Consider the following 10,037-nt stretch of genomic DNA (forward strand, 5'->3'; position numbering starts at 1 on the left):
AGGTTGGAATTTGATCTTCTGGGCTCTGGATCTCTGGCAAGTTACTGCAATCTGGGAGAGGTTCCCTTATCTTTAAGATGGGCAGAGGATCTTGTTTTCTCTGGGCTATTGTAGGCTCCAAGAGGTCTGAAAGGGCTTTGTGAGATTGCTTCCTGGGTAATGTTGCCCTGGCAGGAGTGACAGAAAGCTCCTTAGAAGTGGAGGGAGCTGAGAACACAGTGATCTCCCTGGCTCTGTTGTCCATCCTAGCCATTGTTTCTGGATACAAAGTCCCTTTCCAAGCCCCTACAGTCAAACCTGAATAACAGAGGTGCTGCTGGGACTTACAGCATAGTAACTATCTGGCCAATCTCTTCCCTTACCTCTCCCAGGGAGCAGGCCTCCTCCTTAGGCCCAGATAAAGAATGACTCACAGTGGCTAGCTGACCCTGGCCACTAAAACCTTTATGAAGCTCCAGCCACACCCTGCTTCCTGACTGGCTTCGGGCTCCCTAGAGACCTTCTACAACTGATTCCCTAATTTAAAGTCACTCGTGGTAGAGGCAGGTGTGTGTGGGTGTGAGTGTGTGCGTGTATGTATGTGTGTGTGTGCGTGTGTATGTATATGTGTGTAAATATGTACATGTATGTAAGTGTATGTATGTGTGTATATGTGTATATGTGTGCATATATGTGTGCATATGTGTGTGTGGCCTGTGTATGTGTGTGTGAGTGTGTGTGAGTACTGTTGCCAGCTTCTTCCTGGAGAAGATTGTGACTAGAAGGCGCCTTTTAGTGGAGTAATTCTTCATTTAGTCATAGAAAACCTAGCTAATACATGAGAGAAGGAAACGGACTTTGGACACAGTTTCCCCCTGACTTTTTCACAGGGGGAAACTGAGGCCTGGAGATAGGAGTGGCTGGCCCTGCTGCCTGTCTCCCTAACCTCTCCCCACCACCCCTGCCAGGAGGCACAGGACTTCTGTCCTGAGACAGTTCTAATAAAAAAACAGAAGGTACCATGGGGACACCACTGAGGACCGATGAGGTGGAGTGGGCAGGAATTTGGGGTGACGCTCCCGAAGTACCCCACAGTGCGTATCAGGGAGCTTGGCCCGAGGAAGAGATCCAGACAGGCCTGGAAATGCTGCTCTGTGGGCTGGGTGTGGAGAAGGGCGCCTTCCCTTATGGAAAAGTCCCACTTGGTGTTGCTGGTTTGAGCTCCTTCACTCCTTCATTTTTGAGGTCCCCCCAGGATTCAGCCCACACCCTTTTAACACCTCATCAGCACTGCTCAAAGGGGGTTGGGGATGGGTGGGTGGGTGGCAGGTTCCATGCCATTTCTGTCTCTCTGTGGCAGGTGCCAAATGCCTTATGGGCAAGTTATGTGCCTCGGCCAGGCTCCGTGTCCTCACGGTGGGAAGACTGCCGAGGCTCAGTAGAGGTCTTGTTAGGTCAGAGTGGGGTAGGGGAGGGTGGTGCTGTCCCGGTGTGTGTGTGTGTGTGTGTGAGGGAATGTTGAGGTCCTGAGCTGGGCCAGCCATGCTGGGGGTTAGGTTTTGAGCACTGGCAGGGTGGCCTGGTGTTTCCAGCAGCTGTACCTATTGTCACCTGGGGCAGGGTGGGGCAGCTCTGTCTCAGACAGCCAGGAAGCCTGCAGCTTAGAGTGCCCTCAACAGGGATCTGTCTTTGTTATTAAGGATCAGGAGAAGGTGGTCTCTGCCACCCGGTGGGCTCTGAGAGTCTGTGATTTCCTGTGAGGTGTAGAAATCTGGTGTGTGTGTGTGTGTGTGTGTGTGTGTGTGTGTGTGTGTGTGTGTGTTACAAGGAGGAAACGTCTAATAAGCACGATCCCAGAGTGGTCACTGAGTTGGGGCTCAGAGGGGTGTGATTCCTTAGGGTGTCAAATTCTTGGAGGCCAGGATGATACCGTCACTCCGGAAGTCAGAGTTATCAAAGCCTGTGTAGTAGGGGGCTGAAGAGCCACAGCAGGGACGGCTGGGTTGGCAGTAGCTTTGGAGTGGGCTGGGGTGGGGCAGCTCTGGGAAGGACTGGGGCCTCTGGCTCCTGGGAGGGGAGAGGTAGGGGCAGAGCCGCCAGGAACTGACCAATGGGGAAAGCGCCCATATTTGTACTCGGGAACTTGGAAATTCCTGATTCCCGCCCCTGCGACATGTCCATCCCCCTCCTACCCGGGGCATAAAAAGCCCCAGGTGAGGGCCTTGTCACTCCTCCTGCGGTCAGCAGCTCTCAGGCCCGCGTTCCTTGTCCCTCTGCTCCGGTCTTCCTCGTCACCATGACTGCCTACAGCTATCGCCAGTCCTCAGCCACCTCCTCCTATGGGGGCATGGGCAGCGGTTCCCTGCGCTTTGGGTCAAGCGGTGTTTTCCGCGCACCCAGCATCCACGGGGGCTCAGGCGGCCGCGGCGTGTCCGTGTCTTCCGCCCGCTTCGTGTCCTCGTCCTCCTCCGGGGGCTATGGCGGAAGCTACGGTGGAAGTTTTGGTGGGACCCTGGCCGTGTCCGACGGGCTGCTGGCCGGCAACGAGAAGATCACCATGCAGAACCTCAACGATCGCCTCGCCTCCTACCTGGACAAGGTGCGCGCCCTGGAGCAGGCCAATGGAGAGCTGGAGGTGAAGATCCGGGACTGGTACCAGAAGCAGGGGCCCGGGCCCTCCCGCGATTACAGCCACTACTTTAAGACCATCGAGGACTTGCGTGACAAGGTGGGCAGCAGCTGGGCCCTGGGAGGTGCACCTGCTAGGGCTGTGCGGCAGGGCGGGAAGGTTGTGGAAACCCAGCCCGCGGGGAAGGGGGGGCGGGGAGGCAAGCCCGTTACAGCGACGACGGGCAAGATCCCGCAGGGTGGGGCGGAAAGGCCGGGCTGGCAGGTAAGTGGGTGGGACCAGCAGGGAAGGTGGAGAGCTGCTGGGAGAGAAGGTCAGGAAAAAACGAGAGAGAGAGAGAGAGAGAGAGAGAGAGAGAGAGAGAGAGAGAGAGAGAGAGAGAGAGAGAGAGAGAGAGAGACATCAGCTGTGGGCTGCCCAGAATGAAGACCCCAAGCCTGAGCCTCAGATGGGATGCTGCATGTATATGGGCTCAGGAGCCAGGGACACTCTTTCTGGGAGTCTTCACGTTTCTTTCCTCCTGTTGCGCTTGCCTGGTTTTCTTCACAGCAGTCCTCTTCCCACTCCTCTCCAGCCCAGGAGACCACCCAGGCTCACAAGGAGCTATGGGAAGAATGTAAGAACTGGGGGTGGGGGGTGGGGTGCATAGCAAAACCCAGTCTTAAAAAAAAAAATTTCCAGTCAGGCATGGTAGCTCAGGCCTGTAATCCCAGAACCAGGGAAGCAGAGGCTGGAGGATGAATTCTTAGCCATGCTCAGCCACACTTGAGGCTGGTTGGAGTTACAGGAGTCTCTCCCTCCCCCCTCTTCTCCTCCTCCCTTCCCCCACCTCTCCTCGCCCCTCCCCTCCCCACCCTTCCCCCACCCCTTCTCTGGCCACTCCCCCCCCCCCAAGCCCAAGCAAACAAGCAAAAAACTTTAACATGAGACAAAGAAAAGGAAAAAAGTATTTTAGTAAACGAGAGGGAGATAGAGGAGGTGACCTCTTGCTTCTGTGGACCGCTTTCCTGGAGGAGCAGGCACAGAGAAGGCGGCCTGCAGGCCTCCATGGGCAGTCTTCACTCCCAGAGAAGAGCTGTGTCCTGAAAAGAACTGTACCCTAGTGACCAGGGTGGCATTTAACAGCTCCTGCCCCCACAAGCTCTCCCAACATGCACTTCGCCAGAGCATTTTTTTTTTTTTCAGTGTGGTGTGAACCTAGCATGGAGCCAGGCACAGATCCTAGAGATGCCGGCAAGCAGCTAGAGTGCTTACCCCCCCCCCCCGCCTCCATTTTCTTTTTTTTTTTTAAATTTTGAACACGGTCACTGGACAGCGAGACTCCCAGGCAGCACAGCACATCCTCTGTCTCCTGCCTGGTCGCCTCATCCCCCTCCTCATCCCCACAGCAGACATATCTAGAAGCGATTCTTACTCCGCTGGGAATGATCTCTGATTTTTTTTTTTTATGCCCTGCTCTGTTTTCTTCAACAACACCCCCAGACATCCACGTAGCTGAGCATGGTGGCTTATGCCAATAATCCGTCATCAGGGAACGGAGGCAGGAGGATGAGGAGGAGGTCAGTGCCAGCTGAGCTTACCTAGTGGGGCTCTGTCTCAAAATGTCAAGCCAGAGGAAACCCAAATCAAACAAAACAGAACAAAACAGAACAAAACAAAACAAAACATAAAAGCGAAACAAAACAGAAGTTGTGCCAATGATGGAGGCGGTGAGTGGGCCGTGACCTAATCTTTGAAAAACGCTGAGCCCAGGTACTTACATCGGTGGTGAGCTGGATGATTTGAATGAACCCCTCAGATGGGATGAGCTCGGGATTTCCAGTTGTGGTGTTAGCCCGGTAGCGAGACTGAGCGACAACGAAGGGCGAGGTTGGAGGTGCCTGGTACAGTGTTGATTCCTGGAGGTAGAAGGAACTCTAAGTGTGGGACACAGACAGGGATAAGTGCCTCTTCCTCCTCCTCTTCCTCTTAAATAATTGTTTATTTTTGTTTTATGTACATGGACATATTTTATGGTGTTTTGCCTACATGCATGTCTGTGTGAGCATGTCAGATTCCCTGGAACTGGAGTTACAGACAGTTGTGAGCTGCCGAGTGGGTGCTGGGAATTGAACCCAGGACCTTTGTAAGAGAAGATCTCTCAACCATCCTCCCCCCCCCAGGAGTTAAGCTACTCTTTAATTTTTTTTTAATTTAGTCACTTCTCTCGTTTAGCTCCCTCCCTTGTCTCTTCCCTCTCTCACCCTCCCTCCCTCTTCCCCCACCCCCTCCCTTTCCCCTAGTCCTCAGAAAGGGGGAGCCCTCCTCCCCTACCATCTGACTCCAGTCTATTCTCCTCTGCTTCGTGTTGTGTTTCTAGGCCTTTAGAGTTTTACCCGTACAGGTCTTAGACCCGTCCTTCTGGAATTGCCTCTTTGCCTGCCTCCCTTCACCCTCCCCTCAACCTCTTGAACTGTGTGTCCCGCTACAGCCCCCAGGCGGTGGATCTAGGCCGAAGCCTCCCAGAGAGCAGACTAGTGGGTAGTGTCTGGGGAGCAGAGGCTATCCGTCCATTCCTCTCTCCTTCTGGGGGAAGAAAGTGACTAGGTAACACCTGTTTGCCAAACTGGCGCCAACTGCCGGCCTCCTCCCTTCCAGATTCTTGGCGCCACCATCGAAAACTCCAAGATTGTCCTACAGATCGACAATGCCCGCTTGGCTGCGGATGACTTCCGAACTAAGTAAGTGGCCCTGCTTTTGGGGGGGGGGGTTGGGGCTGCAAAAGCCAGGGCAGTGGGATGGGAGCAACTCCAATCCTTTATAGTGCTCTCTGCAGTGGAGGCCTGGGCTCCATTCTTATCTGCTTGAGCTGGCTTGAAGCAATGCACCTGTCCTCCTCCTCCCCCCCACCGCCCCAGATTCCTAAACCCTGGGGAAGTTGGCAGAGACACAGAATCAGCACTGACCTGACTGAAACTATTTCCTTGGAAAGGTTCGAGACAGAGCAGGCCCTGCGCATGAGCGTGGAGGCCGACATCAATGGCCTGCGCCGGGTGCTGGATGAGCTGACCCTGGCCAGGACCGACCTGGAGATGCAGATCGAGGGCCTCAAGGAGGAGCTGGCCTACCTGAAGAAGAACCACGAGGAGGTGGGTCAAGCTGGGCCTTTGTCCACCTTGTCCCAGAACTGGGAGACACTATTATCTTAGACACACTGATCACGACCTCATTTCTTACATCATTACTATGACCCTGGCTTGTGATCACGCCTCTCACGGTCCCAGCAGGACATGCTGACCATCAATCACACCTACTCTCCAGTGCTGGCTCCTAGACCTGCACTTCCAAACCAGCCCTCTTTGGCTCAGGGCTTTGGGGAGTGACCTGGTCCAGGTCCAGCATGCTTAGGTCTTGACATGCCCACTTCTGTGGTGTCTCCGCAGGAAATCAGTGCCCTGAGGAGCCAAGTGGGTGGCCAGGTCAGCGTGGAGATGGATTGTGCCCCGGGTGTCGACCTCGCCAAGATCCTGAGTGACATGAGAAGTCAATATGAGGTCATGGCTGAGAAGAACCGGAAGGATGCTGAAGCCTGGTTCACTACTCGGGTATGGAGAGGGTGTTGGTATCCTGTGAGGGTGGAGAGGAGAGGGGACCCTGAATTCCCCACACAAGGATATGCCCTGTTGCTTATTTTCTCCTTGTCTTGTCTTGTTGCAGACTGAGGAGCTGAACAGGGAAGTCGCTGGACACACTGAGCAGCTCCAGATAAGCAAGACCCAGGTCACAGACCTCCGACGCACCCTCCAGGGCCTTGAGATCGAGCTGCAGTCCCAGCTGAGCACGGTACGTGTCCCTACCCCATGGGCTGCACAGCTCGAGGCCTGGCGTAGCTCGGCTGGCGGCTGTGCCCGTGTTTGGGAACCTGCCTCTGCTGAGTCATGTCCCCTTTCCCTCCCCTCAGAAAGCCGCCCTGGAAGGCACGCTGGCAGAGACAGAGGCCCGCTACGGAGCTCAGCTGTCACAGATCCAGGGCATGATCAGCAGCATTGAAGCTCAGCTGGCCGACGTGCGCGCTGACACAGAGCGCCAAAACCAGGAGTATCAGCAGCTCATGGACATCAAGTCGAGGCTGGAGCAGGAGATCGCCACCTACCGCAGCCTGCTCGAGGGCCAGGAAGCCCACTACAACAGCCTGCCCACCCCCAAAGCCATCTGAGCTGATCCCGTGCTGTCAGCCAGACTCCCCTGGGGGAGGGGCACGACGGGGGTGATAGTTTTACTCCAGCTCCTGACTTGTCAATAAAACTATTCTCCAGGGCAAGGGCCGTCTGCTTATTTCAGCCCATGGAGAGATGGGTCATGTCTTAGCCCCTTGTTTTGTTTGAACCAAAGTTCACCCTGTCCCAGGACAGGGAACATGAACGAGGACGCAGTGATGGAAAGTCCCATTTGTATGGGTCACTTAACAAAGCAGGGCTTAGGGAGGTCCAGTTGCTTGTGTATGTAACTGCTATGATACATGGCAAAAGCGAGGTGCGTGCATGTGTGTATGTGTGTGCTCGTGTGTGCGTGTGCGTGTGCGTATCCTTGTGTGAGGCCAGAGGTTAACATTAACTGTCTTCTTCCCTCTATAGACAAGGTCTCTCACTGAACCTGTGGCTCCCTGGCTGGCGAGTTCCAGGGACCCACTTTGCCTCCTCATGTTGAGACTGCAGTTCTACTCCTGGCTTTCCTCTCATTTCTTCTTTTTTTTTTTAAACACTCATTTATTAGTGTGTAGGTGTGTGGGCACAGTTTTGAAGGGTAGAAGACGTCTCTTAGGAGCCCGTTCTCTCCTCCCACATGCGTTCTGGGGACGTAACTCAGGTTGTCAGGCTTGGTGGCTCACGCCTTTACCCAGGAGGCCTCCTGGCCCCACGCCAGCTTTCCATGTGGGCGATGGGGATCTGAACTCCGGTCCTTGTGTTCGTGGAGCAAGCGTTTCACTGCTGGAGCCATCTCTCCAGCCTCAAAAGTGGGATTTGAGACACTCTCAGACTTAGTTTTCTTTCCATGGTGCTCCCTGGGCTTGCGACGCATGTATGGAATGAATGAAGGTTGGACACCTTCTATGTAGCGTTAATAAAACAACCTCGAGGGTAGGATGAAATGGCATTTTATACAGCAGGAAGTGAATTCAAAAGGTGAAATCCTTGGTGGAGCCACCCACAGCTACACAAGACAATGGGAGATAGCATGGAAGCCGAACAGGTCTTGGCCATTGTGATCCAGGAGATCCTCCTAGAGTTGCTTGCCACAATGTCTCCTAGTCTTGTTCCACGTGAAGGCTCAGGACAGGGACCCCACTGGGGCTTTGGGACTTAGACATTCTGCTTAAAGCAAGGCTGGAGAGGATGTCCTTGTCGGTGTATGCCTGTGTGCAGGTACCAACACATTTGTTAGGCGGCAGACCTTCATAAGGCTTTTGACACTCACCAGCTCCTACCCTCTCTGTCCCAGTGCCTGGAATGGTTGTGGGCTCTGACCTAGACCTCCCACACAGGGTCCCAACCCGGCTTGTCTGGAGCCTGCCCCAAGCTCACAGAGGAACAAAGTTGCAGCTTCCTGGTGCAGCTCTGCGGCTGGGTAGGTATGGTGACCCTGCGCTTTATAGTTCAGCTGCCAAGAGTTGAAGCCAACTCGAGGTAAATAAGGGACCCATAAAACAAGATCCTGGCTGCAGGATGCTGGCTCTCACAACAGCTGCCAGGGACCTGTGGGGGAGGGGACAAGTGAAGGGTCCTCGTCTTAGTACCAAATCTGAGGCCTTTTAGGGAGGTGTGTTGGATGCTGGTTGCCCCATGCCATGATTTTTGCTAAGCCTGAAGGAGAGTCAGTCTCTCCCTCTCTCGCTTTCCCCTGGGGGGGGGGGGTTCTGTACCTTAGCTTGCTCCAAATCATAAGGCTGATTTATAAAAGTATAGTCCCAGAGCCCTGCTCTTCCCTTGCCTGTCCCTCCCCCCTGCCCTGTGGCCTCCTTTGCCTTTCAATATCCTCAATCTCCTTCCATCACTTAAATTCTCAGGAGGATTTAGAGCTGGTGGCAGAGGCCAGACCACACCCCAGCCTCAGATTGCCTGAAGATCCTTGTCCCTGCCTATGAAAGCCTCCCTTGTCATAGCCTAAACCCTCCCTCTGCCCCAGGGCCCCTGGAATGTGACTGTGGGGCGGGGTATGGGCCCACACAGGTGTGGCAGGCGACAGGGTCACCAGCACAGGAGGCTGCAAGTTGAAGTGTGGGACGAAGCCTTTCTTTGTGTGTACAGGGTGAAAAGGCTTTGTTGTTTTATCCTCAGAGCTCTTTACGGCACGATCTGGGGATGGAGATAGAGATGAGAATAGAGCTGGATCTTTCCATCATGATTATGTCTATGTATGGAGTTATTTTAATTTTCAGGGCATAGACTGAAGCTCAGAAGGAGGCCCAATTATTGCCCAGAGCCATATACCTGGTTAGAAATGGGAAGGTGAGACTGTAAGGTCAGAGGTTATTATGCATTCTATCCCTGGAACCAATCTAGGAGTCAGGAGAGGTGTGAATGGTAACTAACATTTAGGCAGCTTCTTTTTTCATGTACCATCTGGGTGCTCATTATGGTGCTGGGACCAGGTCCTGACAATCCATTTTGATCCGTGATCCAGTCTCAGAGAGGCTGCACATCACATCTGAGAGAGAACCCAGTTAGTGTCTTCCCACTGTGGGGAGCAGTCTGAGCTCAAGGAGGGATGGGCCTGTTCCAGAGAAAAGGCCAGAAGCAGGCATATATCTATCCAGCCTGCTGCTGAAGAAGCCCCAAACCTCACCCAGATATGTGCTCACAGTAGCTGTTTGGATGATAGGGCCTTCCTTCTTTCCGTCCTTCCGTCCTTCTTTCCTTCTTTCCTTCTTTCCTTCTTTCCTTCTTTCCTTCTTTCTTTCCTTCCTTCCTTCCTTCCTTCCTTCCTTCCTTCCTTCCTTCCTTCCTTCCTTCCTTCCTTCCTTCCATGTGTGCAAACGTGTGAGGGGTCAGAGTTCTTCATCAATCTCTTTCCATCTTCTTTTTTTGAGAGACAGTCTTTCTCTGAGATGGGAGCTCCCTGATTGAGCTAGACTGGCTGGACAGTGAACCTCAGGGGTCTACTTCTCCTTCCTGGATCCTCACCTTGTGCTGGGGTTATAAGCCTGTTAACACTGCGCCTGCTTTTCCATGGGTATTGGGGATCTAGGCTCAGGTCCTTATACTTGCGCGCAGAACCTGCTATTGACCGAGCCATCTCCCCAGCCTCCAGATTAGAGACTTTTTTTTTTTAATTTTTTTTTTTAATCAGGACAGAGAGGAAGGCAGGTGCCCCTCCAGGCCTGGAGCAGGGAGTAGACGGAAAACCACCCCAAGGGCTGCTAGCGGAGAGTCAGGGTGCAGAACAGGGCTGG

General features: G+C 53.8%; 1 protein-coding gene across 1 annotated transcript; it reads left to right on the forward strand.

The window, feature by feature from the left end:
* The first annotated feature begins 2,194 nt into the window (after positions 1-2,194).
* On the forward strand, positions 2,195-6,908 carry Krt19 (keratin 19). The gene is made up of 6 exons (XM_021626276.2): positions 2,195-2,707; positions 5,246-5,328; positions 5,580-5,736; positions 6,031-6,192; positions 6,305-6,430; positions 6,549-6,908. The coding sequence occupies exons 1-6, from the start codon at positions 2,276-2,278 to the stop codon at positions 6,801-6,803; spliced, it is 1,215 nt and encodes a 404-aa protein (XP_021481951.1). The 5' UTR covers positions 2,195-2,275; the 3' UTR covers positions 6,804-6,908.
* The last annotated feature ends 3,129 nt before the right edge of the window (positions 6,909-10,037 follow it).

Source organism: Meriones unguiculatus, chromosome 7 (genome assembly GCF_030254825.1).
Source record: "Meriones unguiculatus strain TT.TT164.6M chromosome 7, Bangor_MerUng_6.1, whole genome shotgun sequence".
Lineage (NCBI taxonomy): Eukaryota > Metazoa > Chordata > Mammalia > Rodentia > Muridae > Meriones > Meriones unguiculatus.